This window comes from Hirundo rustica, chromosome 19 (genome assembly GCF_015227805.2).
Source record: "Hirundo rustica isolate bHirRus1 chromosome 19, bHirRus1.pri.v3, whole genome shotgun sequence".
In the NCBI taxonomy this organism is placed as follows: domain Eukaryota; kingdom Metazoa; phylum Chordata; class Aves; order Passeriformes; family Hirundinidae; genus Hirundo; species Hirundo rustica.
In genome coordinates this window covers 7,597,227-7,615,282 of record NC_053468.1, presented here as the reverse complement: position 1 = coordinate 7,615,282, position 18,056 = coordinate 7,597,227, and the positions used below count along the sequence as shown (strand labels likewise).

Sequence of the window (18,056 nt, the reverse complement as noted above, 5' to 3'; positions counted from 1 at the left end):
TCCAACACCTTTTCTAGACTCCCACCTTCCCCATTTGAACCAAACTGGAGTAACAAGGCAGAGCACTTCCTACAGCAGCAAAGCAAACCTGGTTTCAGTTCCAAAACCTGCCTGGTGCCTTCCTGCCTTCAGTTTTGTTTATTTTTTTAAGTTTAAGCTTGAAGAAAGCATTGCACAGCTACCAGAAATAACTCAGTGAGAACATGAAGAGCTACAAAGTGAATGATCCATTTGCTGCACTGCTGGTACCTGCTCAGTCTGGGCTTTGCCATGCCAGGCTTAGCTTTAAGCAGCAGGTAAAGTGAAGTATCACAGGTTAAACCTCAACTGTTTTTCCTTGTAGGATGGGAAGAAAATAACCTTGCTTCCTCCTACAAAACTAAATGCCACATCCATATATTAAACATAGTTAACTCTTGACAAAAGCTGGTTTGATAAATTTCTGTATAGGAAAATGTCCATCCACTACATTGTTGAAGGAGGGAAAGAAAAAGGACTGGAGGAGTCTGACCCTGAGCCACATGGGAAGCACAGTGTGGAATGCTCCAGAGAAACCAGGCAATGCATCAATGTTTGCATATTAAAAGACACAAAAATTTTGGGATCAGGCTGCACTCACTCATGGGAAACCCTTACCCAAACCAGTATCAGCAGATACAGAAGACAACTAGAGCAAAGATGACCCATTTGCCACCTCTCTCACTCATCAGGGCTCCTTCTCTCCATGCAGTGATGAAATCCCTGCTTCCAGCAGCACCAGTTTGACAGAGCAGCTGTGGATAAACATGGCGAGAGCTGCAGGGGACCAACTCCCCACCAGCCCTGCTCTCCACGCAGGCAGGACAGCCAGGTGCCAGCTCCCACAGCTCCAGTGCAGGGCTGGGATGCTGCTCAAGATGTGCTGAGAGCAGGTCTAAAGAGAAGGGGGGCTGACTCACTGGAAGCAGGAACACTTCCCATCTTTTCAGGCTATGGAAAGCAGTAAAAGCAGCAGGGAGGTCAGAGCCCATTTCCTCAATAAAAACACAGCTCTGCCTCTCAACTTACCCTGCAGTACATGAAAGCACAAACTTCAAAGCCACAGGGCAGCAGCCTCCTTAACCATTATGTCTAGTGGGAAAGGGGAGAGTTGGAAAAGTTTGGAGGAAGCTGGCAAAACAGCAGGAGCTGATCCATTTACTGTCTCAGCACAAAGGCCACTGCTCTGGGACACTGCTCGGTGCTCACTGGAAGGACACAGCCTGCCCAGTGCCAGCCAGGGCAGCAGCAGCACCCATCGGATCAGCTGCAAGACCTGCAACTGCAGGAATTCAAAATGCCACCTGGCAGCCGTAGCAAAGCACTCAAGTGACACTGAAGTCACAGGACAAAGAAGTTGGGCTCATTTCCACCCATAATTAACTTTTACTTCACTGTTCCAGCACTCTTTAGAGATTTGATTCCTCCCCTTGATCTTTTCCTCTTCCCCCCCTTATTTTGTATCAGAATGGCTCTAGGACAAATTAGCACAGTATTTGAAAACTGAGGGGGGGAAAAACATGGTAGAGTAGACTCAAATAAAGACCAATGTTAAATATTACTTAATGTTTTCTTTTATTTAAAAGATCATTCACAAAATACCATATCCATAAATTTATTTTGTTATGAAGCAGAATGTGCTACGTGTTTGGAATTCTTTTTTTTTTTTTCCTTTGTTTTTACATTTAAAAGTCAACTCTCTTGACTAGAAGTGAGAATTTTATATGGGAATTTGTTCTTAAAATCTTTTCCACATTGAAGATGTAAATAGGTCAATTATTGGTTTGGAATACAACCACACAAATGCATGTCTGTCTTAAATTAAGTATTAGTGTTAGACAAATGGTTCTTATCTCAGAAGCAGATTAAGTGAAAGGCAGAAAGAAGGAAAGAGTAGTTCTGTAAATTGCTGGGACTCTGACTTGCAATGGGAACCTTAGGGAAGAAATTTATCGCTAGCAGTGGTGCTGGTAGTGGGGCAGCCGTGCTTCCAAGCTCCTCTTGTAAGTACTCTGGGGTGCTGGCTGGTTTATCTGAAGGCTCTCAGCGCTGGCAATACGGGCCCAAGCTTTTCCTACACACTGGACATGTCCAAACTTCAGTGTGGTACAACCAGGTTTTGGGTTTAAACATTAATGATTTCTCCTTTCACTTCAGCCTCCCCTCCCTCCTCCCACACAACACTGACAAGAAACATTTCAAGTGAAGAGGTGTAGTAACAAGAGATGCTTTTTACCCAAACTTCTACATGAGAATCTACAGCAGAAAGATTTCTAATCTGCCCATTTTCAAGGTGTTCTGAAAGCTGAGGTTCTAAAACTGTACCCCACTGGGCAAAGAAATACACGGGATAGTGACGACCAAATACTACATGGCAAAGTATACACTCCTTCAACAAAAATAAAAAAAGTCAATTTTATTTGTAGAAACTTCATTTAAAAATTTACCAAACATGTAAAACCCAAAAAAGTAAGCAGAAAGAGCCAGTGAGCAGTTGTGCTCAAACAGGCATGGCTTTGCAGCACTAACCTTGAGCTCAGAGTTGTAGTAGCATCATACCATTTGGAAGTTCAAGAGCCAGCAGGAAGAGGCTGCTGGCAGAGGCTTTATCCATACTGATTCCACCAGCTATTCACCAGGCTTGTCAGGCAAGGCATCCATTAAACTGATCCTTCCTGGCAACCCACATGAAAGGGCAGCTGCCCCCCTTAGTTTAATAAGGGGCTCTGCTGTCAACAGTGACTATCACCAATTGTCATCAATGGTATTTCACTACTTGGTTAGAACTGGAAATTTCTGTTCAACTCATCTGGACTCTTCAGTTTTCCTCTTCAGAGCCACAGCAATACAGAACGAGACATGCAAGTCAGAAGAGGAACACTGAGGAAGTAAAAGGAAACAATACAGGGAAATAACTAAGTCTAACCTGTGCTTCTAAAGTAAAACAAACCCAGAAAGGAAGAAGTGAAGCAGCACCTTTGTCCAGAGACCTCCACACTTGTGGAAGCAGCCACACTGCCTTATCTACTGGCAACTGTGCTGCTTGGAAGGAAACAGAAGAGGGAAACTCAGCACAAAGCAGGCACTAGATACAGCAAAGCCAAGAACGTACTAAAAACCACTTGTTAACAGCTGACATGCATTCACAAGCTCTGTGTTTTCGGTTTCAAAGAGGACAAATACCAGATGGCAGGAATGGTAAACTGCAGGGCTGACATTCCAGCAGAGCTAGTCACTCTGAACTGTCTTGCTTTTTCTCCCGCCTCCCCATTCCCTCTCAACCCCAAACTCAGTCGTGTTCTTTTACTACTTCCTCCCGGGGCTTGGCTCCTCCGAAGATCGCGGAGTTTGGATTGGCTACTTGATTGAGGGGAGTATCGACTGTTCGAGGTTTGAGCTGGAGTCGGGGTCGCTGTGCTCTTTCCTCTGAAAGGAAAAACATTCCACTTGTCAGATCAGCCTGCGAAGGGCAGGAGCTTTAACCTGACAGCAGAACCAGGAGCCTCCTCTGTGGAGGAAGGCCAAATCCCACAGAGCAGGGGTTTACCTTCTGTTGGCTCTCTAAAGTCCATGGAAGACCCACGAAGGGGAAGCCCATCTCTGAAGCGACCGGTGCCACCGCTTCCCATGGAGGCACCTGGCGGCCGCCGGTCTCCAGGGCGGGTCCCTCTACCCCGACCTCCCAAGAAGTCATCATCTTTGAATCCTGAAGATGGAAGACAGTGAATTTAAAGAGCATCTTGTGCAGTGTTAATCTAGACTTATCTGGATGACTGGAAAACCTTGCTAGTCACCGCTGTCAGTCCGAGGCGAGGCACTGAGAGCCTTTGTCTGCAGAGATCGTTTCACAGAGCTCTAGCACCTTCTGGAGGAGCTGTTCGGGTTCCATTTGAAACCAAGTACACTATGCCAAGTTCAGAAAGTGCTTTATCCACTTAGAGGCTTATTGGAGTGCTGGAGAGTGGGTCAAGTGAGTTTAAAATATGAACCTTGGCTGCAACTTCAGTTTGTTAACATCATTAGCTGACCTGACAGACAACACTACAAGTGCTCAGAGTACGTCCATAGCCAGATCATCACACTGGCTACAGCCTCAGCATGAAATGTGCAGGAGCAGAGCAAACGGGAAGAGACCTGGGGAGTAGTGAAATGCACTTATAAAACAGAGTAAAACCCCAGGGCTGTTTAGCTGTACTACAAACTGACCAGGCATTCACTAAACTAATTAACGGGCTAGGGAAAGAAACAAATCAGACTTTAAACTGACTGCATTTCTTCAGTCTATGTATCACAAAAAATAAAAAAGTAAATCAAGAACTATCTGTCACTGATCAGAGTTCCAGTCTGTACCAGTGATTACCCTTGAGTATCTCCCCAAGCCCCCACTGCCTGCATTTCAGTGGGAGGATACTTCAGGCCATCAGCATACAGAAAAGGAATACTCTCAGATTTTCAGAAACTGCCTGGCAGGGAAAGTTGTTTGGTTCCCAACTGAGATTTTCCTTTCCACCTCAGTATTTGGCAGAGCTGTCCCTTACTTAGTTCAGTGCCAAACAAGCCACCTTTAAAGACTTCATCTAGAGCGAGGCTGTACAACCTGAGAAAAGCTTCTGTAGCAGCTAAGACTGAAATGCTAAACTTTTGGCTCACAAATCACTCATCCAGCATTTAACAGGCTGAAATGCATCCACATTTGGAGAAGCTGCCAAAGAAGGTACAAAGCTGTGACACAGAACACTTAGCTCCAAAGGCAGGTTAAGCGCAGCACTGCAGCAAGCTCCTCTCTCCAGCACCATGCTCCAACCCATGCCGTGGGCAAGGGCACACTCTGCTTCTCCTACATCCTTCATTCCACTCACGCAGAGACCAGACATTGCAAAGTTGCATTTGCCAATCTCTCCCCATCAGAAAATGGACCAAACCCAGGAGTTCAGAGGACAAAAGCAATTGTGTTAATGCCACCCTGCATTCTAATAGCTGGAACTGACTGGAAGTCAAGAGCAAACCCAGTGGCTCCGTCACTACTCTCCACTCAGCAAGCCCAGTCACTTGCTGCAGCTACATTACCAAAACAGGTCTAAACATTCAGGAACATTTTGCATTTACAAGTGCTTTGGAACACTAATCTGACTTTAGAGAAGTCAGTTACTTCAGGGACACACATATAATGTCATCACGTCTCCCTGAGAAGATGAAAGCCCCTGCTCTGACAGAATATCAGCCTCCCTACATGATCTGTCTGTTTCTGCTACTATTCAGAAATTTACTTAGTTGTGTGTTTGAGAAATGCTTAAAACAGTTGCCCATAGGCTAAATCTGGACAAGAATTCTGTTATTTATGGTCATTTCATAGAATTTTCTATTGAGACACTTTCCTCTCAAGGCAACAGAAGATTCCCCATGAGGAATCCCACCACGGCTGCAGGATGTCCAAAGTTGGCACAGAGTAAAATCAAACCAGTAATGGTGACAAATGAAAATGAGAACATTTCAGTGCCTTTTAGGCTTCCTATCTGTATAAGTGTTAATACTGATACCAGAATTGAAGTCATCTCTGGACTCCCATCCACCTCCTCTGGATTCTCTGGAACCTCCTCCCATTCCTAGGAAAAAAGCCACAATTGTGTTCAAGTCTGAAGCTGTGGGAAAGACTGAGCAAGGGAATACTAAACCCATGTTTCAGTCCTTCAATATCCAAAGTTATGCTGCTGGAAAATCCTTTTCTTTTGGTACTACCAAGTTCCATTGCACAGGAACAAACAGTCAGTTTAAGTTAACCAAGAATAAGTGGCCAGAAAAGTTTCTTTGACACACATTCAACGGAAACCTCTGGTGAGTCTGGTTCAACCAACCTTCAACTACAGACAAGAATGTTTTTACACTGGAACAAGAGACACACTCCAAAATAAGCACTTGTCTACGTGTGCTTACTCACTTTTCATACATCATCATAAGATAGTAGCAGATCAGACTGTTGGGCTTATGGCTGTCCTCTGCAAGACACAACAAGTTATACGGGGTATTGGTCTCACTTCCTGGGTTAGGAGTGACAACACATCCAGCCTTTGGACACAAAGCACAGCTAAATTTCAGATACCTCAGGAGCAGCAGCAGCAGCTGGTTAGAAACACATATACATACAAAATTTCACCTTTCAGTATAATCTTCACGTTCACTTGCATGCCTTGTCTCAGCATCAGTCAGCACCAGAAGCCATAACTACAACCATTACATTTAAGAAGCAACTTAGAAAAACGGGAGTCACCTCTGTCATCAGGCCCGCCGCCTTTCCTGAAGCCAAAGCCACCTTTATCCTGTTTCCTGCCTTCTGCTATGTCCACTCGGAGTGATCGGTCACCCAAAAGCTGTTAAATCAAGAGGAGAATCTGTTCAGGATGTATTGTAAGGGCTGCCAAAGAGTTTGACACTTAAGCTTGTCTTCGATTCCACAAATTAATTGCAAGTGTACTTACTGCACCATCGTATGTAAGAGCTTCCTTGAGTGACTCCACCTCATCGAACTCTACGTAACAAAATCCTGTAGGAAACAAACCTCAAGTTAAAAGCACTTTAAAAGGCCTTTGTAAGAGGCTACTCCTCCTGTATGCCTGCTAATAGCTTCCTTCTCTTTTAAACGGGAGGTGTGATGTGCATATGCAAGATGCACATGGCTCAGAAACTGATCATCATCCACAATGAACACATTTACCTGCACCTGTTAATGATGGGGCATAACAGAAACAGAACTCTGGGCACTCTGTGAATGCCCAGAGCCTAATTCCCATTTCCACAGAGTTCTCATTAGAGATTAGATCTGATCTATGCCTTCGGACGGTTATTCAAATGAATATTGACACTTTGTTCACATTTAAACAAGAAATTGGAATACTTATGTGGTCAGCAGTGTGATTTTTGTGTCATCACATCATTTAGTGCATTTACTCCTTTTCAGAGGTGCTCTGTCATCCAAGGTAAGCCTTTCCCACCCCTAAAGTAACTTAACAAATATAGTCCATTTCCACCAGGTAATTCCCATAGCAATTGAATTTGCATCCTCTAAAACAACCGCCTGAATGGGTTATCTAGTTGCTTTTTCTCTCTGTCTAGTAAAAAAAGGCAGAGCTGAAGCAATGGGAGCCTTCTGAAGCAAAGGAATTACTCAATACTTAAGGTCATGGGGTTTAAGTGGGTCAGCTCTGGTAGAATTCATACCAAAGTTTGAGAAAGTTCTTCTACATCAGGGCAAAGATTGACTCCTCACTCAGGTTACTCTGTATCACAAGGAGATGAAACAGTGATCTCATTCAAATGATACACTTACATATTTGTGAAGAAGAAAACCTGCCTAAGTCAACATAAACTCAAGAGAAAACCTGTGCTTTAGACTGAAATTCACTTTTAAAGCAACCTTTTCGCCCACTAATTTTTTATCTACCACCAAAGAACGCTGACCACTCACCTTTAAATTTGTCTGTTTCCTTGTCTCTGACTAGTCGTACGCTCCTTATGCTGAGATCCTTGAAAATGGCATCTATGTCTCCTTGGACAGTGTTGAAGGGCAGATTTCCCACATAGGCTGTGAAAGGGGGTTCTGTTGGCAGCTCTTTATTTCTGCGGGAACCAAGGCCACCACCACGAGACCTGTTGGGAAAAGCACAGTGCCCCTGGAACTGCCTCCCAGCACAGCCACAGCGCACCCATGCACTGCTCAGGGGCTGGCTTCAGCTGCAAGTCCATTTTCACACAGCTTTGGGTCGTTTTCTATCCTTTTGCCTGTACGTGCTCCCTGAACTGTTGGTCAGTTCCTTTCCTGTATTACCTGATGCAGTACTTCAGTGAGAAACTGAACAGATTACGAGGTGAACTCATTAATGAAGTGATGAATGAACTTTGCAACCCACAGTTCATTAAGGAAAGCAACAAAAGGTCACCTCTAATGTCCCCTGCTCAAAAACATTACTTCTAAAAAAACCATAACAACTTAGAATAGATTTTAAGAATAATTTACGGCAATGAAGACTTGTATGGCACAGGTTTGTCAACTTACCCAGAAATTAAGCTGGATCCAACACTTTTAACTAAACAGTGTATTACCAACACCCACTCCACAATTATCCAAATTATCTCAGCAACATTTAGCTTAAGAGAAACACGTTCCCCTAAGTCTGAAACTGCGGCCACAATTGTTGGATATCTGGACTGGAATGCTCTGAACACAAAATAAATTTGGTTGAACAAGGGGTTCTGAGGCAGAAAAAAACTCATGTGCTGTCTGGATGCTTACCTCTTTTGTCTTGTGAATTACAGAGGTAAACTCGGTGGTCCTTTCCTGTCTTGTCCCTCAGTACCAGTTAAACTCCTGGCACTGGGTGCTGAGGAACTAAATTGTACCAGCTAAACTCTTTAGTGTACTAATGTAACACATCTGTGTGATCCTCCTGCAGAGCCTCATCTTCAAAGGCCAACTTGGAACTTCTGTACAGAGAGCAAGGTATGTACAAGGCAACCTGAAGTTAAAGCTCCCAGACCTGTAGACCATAGGATACCACTGGTTCCAACACCATTTGTCCCACATAAGCAACCTCTGACTTTCACCTAAATATCTACTTACTACTCTGTCCATCTTCCCCTTATCACCTTCCTTCTGCTGGCCTTTGCTTGTGTCTGTTTCCTCTCCCTGAGGCTCCCCAGGCATTTAGAACCACGGTGGAACACAAGCTGTACCAAAGCAGGATTTGCCAATGTGACATGGACCAATTCAATTGTGCAGAGTCCTTCCTAAAATCCAGAAGGTCAATTTTATAATTTCCTTTTATACTGGCTGGTTGCATGCAGTGGAAAAAAAAATTCCATTTTTTTTGCAATCCAACCAATGTACTTGACAGTATTTTTTTTTTCATTCAAGCATAAATATTTTACTACTAATGAATCAGATAATGCATTGAGTTTTAATAAGATTCCTTAACTCTTCCTAGGTGAGCCTGTCATTTGTGCCTTATTTAGCAGCTCCGTGCACGAATCATTTGTCACCAACACTATCAACATGCTCCTAAACCAACTTGAATCACAATCTACATATCTTTAATTAGGGTCCACCCAAGTTCGCATTTTAGCATTTTTGACAATATTCCTCATCTGCCTTTGTCTCATTAACAAGTCAAAAATACACTGGAGAACTAAAGCTGTAATAGCTGTGAATTACTTAATCACAAGACTAAGTTTTAAGAAAGAACTCCAAGAAAGCTGAGTTGCTGTTCTAAATAATCCCATAACACATTTAATCAGTTCCATGCCTGTGCCCTTATTTATCATCTAAACCATCAGGAACAGCTATCACCATATATTTAACTTGCATCCAAAAAAGAAAATCTTAACATTTATGTCTTACAGGAACATCAGAATTGAGTTCCATAGGAGCATTCTCTCCTTGTCCATATTCTCAGGACATTCCCTGAGCTGCCAATCACCTCACAGGGAGCTGATTCACCTAAAACCCACCCTGGAGCAGAGTCCTCAGCCAGACCAATGAGGTGATCTGGACAGCTCCAAAGAGCACTTGGCCAAGATGGGAATGAGGAGAACAAAGGCTGGAACTACAACTTTCATCAGCAACCTCCACTCAGCTCCATTTGAGCCATTTCTAAAACCTCAATCCCCCAAAGGATTTTCTGTGCTACAGACAAACCTCCTTCCTACCACAGTGCCCCAGAACTTCACGGGCTGCATGTGTGGAAATCCATGTCCTATTGTGAAATCCAGACTGATTTTAAAGTCAGAAAATTAAATATTCTTCTCCAATTTGATACGAAGGCTTTAGTTATCAAATATATATAATTATACCTTTGATATTTTAGTTTCCATTTGAAGAACAGGAATTGTCAATGACTAAGTTTCAAACCAAGTTTCTTACGGAACTCAGGTATAGCAACACAAAAGGAAACTGTTTCTGTAGTTCCCTACTTTTTTTCCCAACACTGAAACAGTGAAATAAAAGAAAAAGGGCTGACTTCAGTAACCAAACAATGAGGTTGGAAGAAGATTCTCTCATTTGCAACAAATAGGACAAAAGTAAAAAAAATAATAATTGAAAACATATCTGAACTACACAAACCAGAGTTCTGAACGAATATCTGCATTTCTCACTCTAAATTTTGCTTGGACACAATTAGGTAATAATTATCTCATCTTACTGTGAGATTATGAAAGACATGACTTGATTTCCTTCTCAGAAAACCAAAGCAGAAAGCTGAAGAGGAAAGCTTGCTTCTAGCAACATCCCCATAATTAAACTTCGGTGGGCTGAGTTAATTAGTTTAGCCACATTGGGTAGAAAACAACTAAACTCCCATTTAAAAGCTACTCTTTTGCAAAGTTTAGTTACGTCTCCAGAAGAGACGATCTGCTGGGAGCTCAAAATGAAGGATATTTTGAAACCTAGAATTTGAGTTAAACAACTTTCCACTAGGGATCAAAGCTCAAGATTTACCTTTTGCACAGCACAGAGACAATATCTGACCCAGGTTCTGGCATTAGAGCTTTCCTGGGGCAGCATCAGGATTGGCAGGATGACACTGTCAGCTGTCCAAGACCACAACACTGAATTCAAACCCAATTTATTCAAGCAAATCCACGATGTCTGGAGTATCAGATGTCTTTAGCACAATGCTTACCCAAGCCTAAAAATTAGGAGACATCTTTTATCTCCTTATCTGGATGGGTAAGACATGGGATCCAAGCTGCCAGAAGCCCAAGGACTCACTCTCCATTTTCACGGAGCTGTGCAGCACTTCAGCAGGTGAATCTTAACCTTTAGTTGCTCAGCACTTCAAGCCACACCTAAACAAACAGCTTAGCAGTGAGTTAGGAGTGGTAAACACGCCCTTTCATTCAACTCTGAGAAGTCCCACAGACTTTCAGTTTCAACTAGGCCTCAGTATGCTTAACTACAGGTTTTCCTGTCAGATTTTGGGCTCCAAAATACTTTCTTAAAAGCTTATAATAAGCCTTCTGTCATTTATGCCATCACCACATCCTTCACCAGGAATAAACTAACTTCTGCATCCCCTAATATTGTGATTCAGCTTTTAGTCAGTGCATCCCTAAACATCCCAAGTGTAGCAAAATCCCATCTCATCACACGAGTCATATCTTGATGCTCCTCCACCATTGTTTTGATGATTCTGAGAAAGAGGCAGATAACTTACACATGTCAGAACTTGCTGGGCACTGATTTCCCAGATCTGTCACACTGAAATCCTGTACTCACTAGTAATGTACACCAAAGGTTATGCAAAATGCCTCTTCCACAGAAAACTATTACATCTCAACTGAGCTTACACTATTCCTGCAGTCCTCGAGTGCCTAAAAATGAGCAGGAGCCACATTAAATTAGCATGGGATTCTTTAATCAGAACCTTCAAGAGCAGTCATGTTTTCATTACACTTCACATATTACAGGACTTGATACAACATCCATAGAGACCTGTTAAATTGTGAATTAGCTATTAGTAGCTTAACAATGATAACGATAAATTAGATACAAGTATACACTGGTTTCTAATATTAGTGGTAACAGATGTTTAGAACTGCAGGTAAATTAGAATAAGTACATTTTTTTATCTGTAAAGCCATCTACTAATTTGCAGGTTGCCTTTAGTTTACCAAGCAAGGATCCACATCTTCCCTGACAGCAAATTAAAGTCCTCTTACAGGAATCTGAATATAAAATAACATTTTAACTGGCATTTTATTACTTCACAGAAAATGTCTAGATTGACTAGGATACACTGTGCAGCAGTATCTTGAGTTTACAATGGGTCAGGTTCTACTTCAGGCTGCTGGCAAGGTTATTTTGTTACAGAATTTTAAAAAAAATAACAGAAATGCAAGCGGCTACAACATCTGTTTGCTCTGGGACATCTCTGAATTAGGCACAAAGGGAATCAGTGCATGAAAACGAGCTTGAAAAACTTACAAAGATAAGAAAAACTTACTGCTGTTCTAACTCCAGCAGCTCCTCCCTGCTACCTACAGAGTCTGAAACGAAACCAAGTTATTCATCTGAGAGCAGAAAAGAGCACGAGCACTGCTGATCAGGAAATACACCTTGGAAGATTAGATTATACCATAATATACTTGTGAAGATCTGCTCACAAGGAACTTTATTCCACAGATTTATGCCGAATGTTTTATTTCAGTACACACAGAAGCTTGTAACATCACCAACCTCAAAAAAGAAAAAAAATCAATTGTTTGATTGCACCTTCCTAACCTGATTCAAGACAAACTTCTAATTACTCGTCAATTTCTCCGTAGCTCCTCCGCTAAAAGCACTCTTCAGCAAAGAGACAGAGACAAGTCCGATTCCCAAGGATCAGGGATTTGCAGTCAGCACCCGGAGCCCCGGATAACGCAGCACGGCGGCTCCCGGCGCTACTCGAGCGGCGACACCACAAAGCCCTCCCATTTCCTCCCGCCGCAGGCACCACAACGCTGCCCGCTCCCGGGGGCGTCTCGTCCCGCCAGCACAGCGGCCTGCTGCCCTGCTCCAGTCCATCAGGGACGTTCCCTCCGCCCATCCCGGTCCGGCCCCGCTCAAGCTCCTCAAGGCCTCCCTTGGCTCTGGCCCAGCACCTCCCTAAATCCCCCCTCCGCTCGCCTCCGGGACGGCGGGAACAGCGACACCCTCCTCCTCCCGCCCCTTCCCGGCGCTCCCGAGCCGCCGGGCCCTGAATCCCGCGGCGCTGGCCGGAGCAGCGCGGGGACGGCCGGGACCCCCCGGAACCGCAGCCCCCACCCCTCCGCACAAAGGGGGCCCGCCACGGCCGGCGGAAGGGCGGACCCCCGCCCTGGAGGGGAGCGGGCGGGGGCAGAACGAGCCAAAAGAGTTCCCAGAGGCAGCGCCCCCGTCCCGCAACCCCCGCCCGCCATCCCCGCGGAGCGGGGCAGGCCGGGCCCTGCGGCCGCGCCCCCGCCGCGCCCGGCCGGGGCCACCGCTCCCCGCTGCCCTCACAGCTACGGGGGGAGTCCCGCGTGCTGCCCCCGGCCCCGCTCACCCGCGGCCGCCGCCGAAGCTGCTGTAGGCCCGGTCGTCGTAGGGATCGAAATCCGCCATCGCCGCCGCGGCCTCGTCCCCGTGCGAGCGTGACAGGACCGCGCCCGAGGACCCCGCAACGCTTATATATGGCGGCGCGCGGGCCGGGGCTGCCCCACGCGGTGCCTGCGTCCAGCTAGCAGCTCCGACGGGGGTGTCCGCGCTGCTGCCTGTCGGGAGGTGCCCCGCGCGGCTGGCTTCCGTCGGCTCTGGGACGGGATCTGCCCGGGGATGTGCGCGATGCCTGCTCTGGGATCTGCGCGGGATTTGCCCGAGGCTCTGCCCGGGAATCTCCTCCGAATCTGCCGGAGGAGCTGCCTGGGATCTGCCCGTGGCTGTGCCCGGGATCTGTCGGGGATCCCCTCGGGATCTGCCCGGGCGGGGCCGCGCTGACGCCTCCGGTGAGCGTTGGACGCTCCAGCGCTGATACAAGCCCAGCCCGCGGCTCTGGTTCCCCGAGCATCCCGCTGTCGCTGCGGGCAGGGATTACAGAGGTCATGGAAATGGATCCTGCTCCAGGTGTCACAGTCATCCACAGAGATCACAGGGATGGATCCTGCTCCGGGGTCATTCCCTGCGCTCCCGCGGGTGGCACCGGTGTCTGGCAGGATAGCAGCAACACGCAGTGTTCACAGGGCTGCTGGAGGGTGGTGCTGGATTCTATTGCAAATTAAGACAACGGGCTGTACCCGAGAGTTTCACAGTGTCCTTAAAAAGTACCATTTGTACCAACTGCTTTGTCTCCTTTTGCCAGCCCAGAATTGAACGTTTTCTAACAAAACCACATGACAGATTCTCATTCGATAACCAACTATGCCCACACCTCATTTCCCTGACCGTGCACTGCCGATCCCGGCTCACCCCGCAGGCTCTGCCCCTCTGTCCCCGCTGAGCCCCGCGGAGATCCAGGATCCAGGCTGGATCCAACCCTCCCTGCAGAGATGCGAACCGGGTGAGAGAAGCCCAGGAGCCCTTGGGGTGGGATTGAGTCCTGCGGAGGAGCAGAGCTGGAGGTCAGGGGGGGGAACGTGGCGCTCAGGGCAGCGGGGCTGGTGCAAAGCGTGGATTTGTGTCAAGATTATCTCAAGTAGTAATGTTCTTTAATGTAAGATCTTTGCATACTTTCAGCAAGAATGGGAAACTAACCCGTGGGGCAGGCAGCAGCCAGCATCCCTTACTCAAGGACATCCTGGAACTAATGAGCATTAAGGATGCATTAAATTCGGATGTTGGTGTACGTCTGTGTATACTTTTCTTACACAGCAAAAGACTCAAGGTCCATGTATCCTATAGCTGATCAATGTTCATTATAATTCTAAAGACCCTATGAAGACCCTTCCCCTCAGCATGTGTAGAAGTTAGCTGAGGTTACACAGCCTGTACATGACTAATCAATCCCGATAGACGGGCAGTACTTGAAAAGTTGCTAACTCCGAACTTCTGAGTATAAACAATGGTGTGAAAAGCCCGGTGGGGTGTGCTGGATTTGTGGACCACCACCGAGCACCGCGTGGTGGTGATTAACTCTGAAATAATCAGTGTCCATCGAGTGTTTCACGGCTGGCTTGCGGCACGATTTTGTGGGATGAGGGGCTGAGGGAGCGGGGTGTGAGGGGCGGCCATGAGGGGAGCGGGGTCTGAGGGGACAGGAGCGGGGCTGAGAGGAGCGGGGGGCGCGGATGAGAGGAACGGGGGGCACTGAGGGGAGCGGGGGGCACTGAGGGGAGCGAGGATGAGAGGAACGGGGGGCACTGAGGGGAGCGGGGATGAGAGGAACGGGGGGCACTGAGGGGAGCGGGGATGAGAGTAACGGGGGCGCTGAGGGGAGCGAGGATGGGGGGGCCAAGAGGCGCTGAGGCGCGACCATGAGGGGAGCGGGACTGAGGTACCGGGGGCACTGAGGGGAGCGGGGCCGAAGGGCCGGGAGGTGCTGAGGGGAGCGGCGCTGAAGGGGCCAAGAGGCGCTGAGGAGCGGCCATGAGGGGAGCGGGACTGAGGTACCCGGGGGTACTGAGGGGAGCGGCTCACACGGCAGCCGAGCCCGTCCCGCGGCGACCCCGCTGCCCCGGAAGAGGCGGAGCGGGCGGGCGGCCCCACGTGCGGCAGTGGTGGCGGCATGGCGGGGATGGAGATGGAGGAGATGGAGCAGATGGAGCAGCGGGGCGGCGGCGCGCCGGTGACCGACCCCCGCGGGGTGCTGCGGCAGGGCCGCGCCTTCCTCGACTTCTTCTGGGACATCGCTAAGCCGGAGCAGGAGGTGCGGCTGGCGGCCACTGAGAGCCTCCTGCGGCACCTGCGGGAGGGCAAGAAGGTGAGGCGGGGGCCGGAGGGGCGGTGGGTGCGGGCGGGCAGTGGGTCGCACGGCTCATCCATCTGCTCCCGCTTGGGAACGCGTCAGTGCGGACGGGCACGGGCCGGGCCGTGGGGCTGGCGGCCGGGCCGCGCTCGGAGCTGCCCGCACACCGCCCAGCTCGATCTCTCTTGCAGGACGATGAGCTCAAGTACACCCTGAAGCGGCTGGTGGAGGGACTGGGAGCCACCCGCGAGGCCGCCCGCCCTGGCTTCAGCTTGGCCTTGGCGCAGGTCAGTGTTTCCCAGCGCGGATCAGAACCGTCGGCAGCCTCTGTCCATGCTTGGGGGTCTCTTTTGCTGTCTGTGCAAGGCTGGAGGGCTCCCTTCCGGCCGCTCCTGTGTGCACATGGGAGGGAAGGCTCTCACAGTAACCGTAGTGGTTTTAAATGGTGCTACTCTGCTTTAGAAACTCTTAAAAAGTTATGAACTATACCAATATCACATTTATACTACAGAATTCAGTCTTGCTTCAAGGACCATGCTTAATTTACAAATTTTGACCAAGTTTTCAATTAGTCTGCATTTAGCATTATTACTACTTCTTAAAACTGTCTTGCTCTTGCTCTTGGTCAGTTGATATGGGATATCTGAAAAGGTAACTCTCTAACAAACACTTCAGAGCTTTTTTCCACCATAGCGGTCGAGTCTGTAACATAGCAAAGACTCCTAGCAATTGGTGTCACCAGTGGTGTGTGCCCTTATCTCACCTGAGAATTTGAGAAAGTAGAAGAGTCTGTGTTTCCCGCTTTGGTCAGGGCCTTGCCCATGATGAAAACTTTGATTACGTCTATTATGGGGTCAGGCAGTTTCAGCAAAATGTTCTCGTTATTATTCTGTCATGTACAGAGAAAAACCCTAGAATGTCAGCAGGTATATTTGTGTTTGCGTAGAATCCTAGAATGGTTTGGATTGGATGGGACCTTGAAAATTATCTTGTTCCACCCCCTGCCATGGCCAGGGACACTTTCTCCTAGATCAGGTTGCTCCAAGTCCCATCCAGCCTGGCCTTGAACATTTCCAGGGATGGGGCAGCCACAGCTTCTTTGGCCAACCTGTGCCAGGGCCTCTCCACCCTCCCAGGGAATGATTTCTTCCTAATACCTAACCGAAATTGACCTTCTGTCAGTGTGAAGTCACTCCTCCTTGTCCTGGCTCTCTGGGACTCCAGAGTTCCTCTGCAGCTCTCTTGGAGCCTCTTTAGTCACTGGAAGTAGCTCTTAAGATCTCCTTGGAGCCTTCTCCAAGCTGCACAACCCCAGCTCTCCCAACCTACTTCCTTTTCTATACATCTTTACTGGTCTGGTTGTCTTTATTCTGGCCTGATAACGCAACACATCTGCTGCTGTGCTGAACAACTGTTCAGTTCTATTTTAGCTTAACCCAATGCAGTGTCATGAAATGGAAGAACTGCAAACAGCTAATCCATCTCTCTCCTCAGGTTTTGCAGGCTTTTGAGGAAATTCCACTGTGCAGCATTTTGGAACAGATAAAAGAAAAACACAATCTGGAAAAAGTGAAAAAAGTAAGTCAGCTCATGGCAACCTTTGCCAACTGCTACTTTAAATGAATTGTTCTCTAGTCTTTGAAGTCTTGCTGTATAGTGTAGTTTTTGGGGCTCTTATTAAAGCAAGTGACTGTAATAAAATAACAAATATTTCTGAAAACTGGAAGTTGATGACATTGTCATCTGGCCCTGTTTTAGGTGAGATTTATCAGTGCTATGAAGAGGTGCTCTAGGACAGTTGTTAAACTTTGTGCAGGGAGTTGCTTTTCAGTATGTTCTCTTCCCATGATGGCGTGTTCAAGGCTGGATCTTCCTGCCATCTCGCTCCAGTGATCATGTATGTGAAATCTAGCCTCTCAGGAAAGTAAATTTTTACTTTTTTTTTTTTTTTTTTTCTTTTTTCCAGAAACTTGTGAGAAATGCTGCCTTTGGGAACTTCTTTGGAGTTATGGCTCTGTTCCAGTCTGGGCGGCTTGTGAAGGTAACCCTGCTGTCAGGTGTGTCAGTTCTGGTTCTGGGGCTTCTGATGTGGAAAGAGGATTGGCAGAGAAAGGCTGGGTCACTTGGTAATCCATACAGTGACACTTGAAGCATCAAGTTCAGTTCATTTCTCTTGTGTCATCCATGGACTCTTTGTGCCTTGTTAATGTCTGTTCCTGAGTAGAATGTAGGAATTGTGTCAAATAGTACAGGAGGTTCATACCTCTCTTGGAAAGAAGGGATCTGTTGTTATATCCAGCTAGAAAATTTGGAAAAAGATGAGTGGCCTATCAAGAAACAATTGCGTGTTTTTTATTACAAGTAGGCATAAATATCTGAAGAGTGGATTGTTACCTGAGCCTTCAGCTTAGTTTCTGATACATGTCTTTTGGTTTTGGTCTATCTTTCCTTTCTAGGACCGGAAAGCTCTGCTGGAGAGCATCCAGCTTCTCCAGCAGCTGACAAATCACCAAACTCACCTCAGAGATCTCCCGCGCAAAACCCTTATTGACATCACCTCTGAGGTACAGGCACACGTGGGGCTGGGGGTTGATGGGGCAGGGGACAGAGAGGGCTTGGCTTTGGGGTCAGCTTTTCCTTTAGTTTGTT

The 18,056-nt window shown here is 47.1% G+C and overlaps 2 protein-coding genes across 4 annotated transcripts in view; one reads left to right on the top strand and one right to left on the bottom strand.

Moving 5' to 3' along the window:
- Positions 1–1,574: 1,574 nt before the first annotated feature.
- EIF4H (eukaryotic translation initiation factor 4H) lies at positions 1,575–13,182 on the bottom strand. 2 transcript variants are annotated; one of them, XM_040082163.2, is made up of 7 exons: positions 13,074–13,182; positions 7,478–7,659; positions 6,492–6,556; positions 6,284–6,383; positions 5,556–5,621; positions 3,566–3,724; positions 1,575–3,444 (listed from the first exon to the last, which is right to left on the bottom strand). In XM_040082163.2, the coding sequence occupies exons 1-7, from the start codon at positions 13,130–13,132 to the stop codon at positions 3,308–3,310; spliced, it is 768 nt and encodes a 255-aa protein (XP_039938097.1). In that variant the 5' UTR covers positions 13,133–13,182; the 3' UTR covers positions 1,575–3,307. The 2 variants fall into 2 exon arrangements, with proteins under 2 accessions (XP_039938097.1, XP_039938098.1); XM_040082164.2 differs by lacking the exon at positions 5,556–5,621.
- Positions 13,183–15,212: 2,030 nt separating this feature from the next.
- Positions 15,213–18,056, top strand: part of MYBBP1A (MYB binding protein 1a) — a 59,141-nt gene continuing 56,297 nt past the window's right edge. Inside the window, exons 1-5 of one of the 2 annotated variants that reach the window (XM_040082287.2) lie at positions 15,213–15,422; positions 15,599–15,694; positions 16,902–16,985; positions 17,374–17,448; positions 17,864–17,971. In XM_040082287.2, the coding sequence (XP_039938221.1) occupies positions 15,228–15,422; positions 15,599–15,694; positions 16,902–16,985; positions 17,374–17,448; positions 17,864–17,971 (558 nt within the window). In that variant the 5' untranslated portion in view covers positions 15,213–15,227. The remainder of the gene's footprint in view (positions 15,423–15,598; positions 15,695–16,901; positions 16,986–17,373; positions 17,449–17,863; positions 17,972–18,056) is intronic. The other variant, XM_058423040.1, reaches the window with a different exon arrangement.

Bases quoted from the DNA above. Each gene is read 5' to 3' on its own strand.
- EIF4H (XM_040082163.2), bottom strand. From the start codon at position 13,132: ATGGCGGATTTCGATCCCTACGACGACCGGGCCTACAGCAGCTTCGGC. The intron at 7,660-13,073 runs GTGAGCGGGGCC...TTTTCCCAACAG, and splicing joins AGCTTCGGCGGCGGCCGCGG to GTCTCGTGGTGGTGGCCTTG. The intron at 3,445-3,565 runs GTAAACCCCTGC...TTTTCCTTTCAG, and splicing joins CTTTAGAGAGCCAACAGAAG to AGGAAAGAGCACAGCGACCC.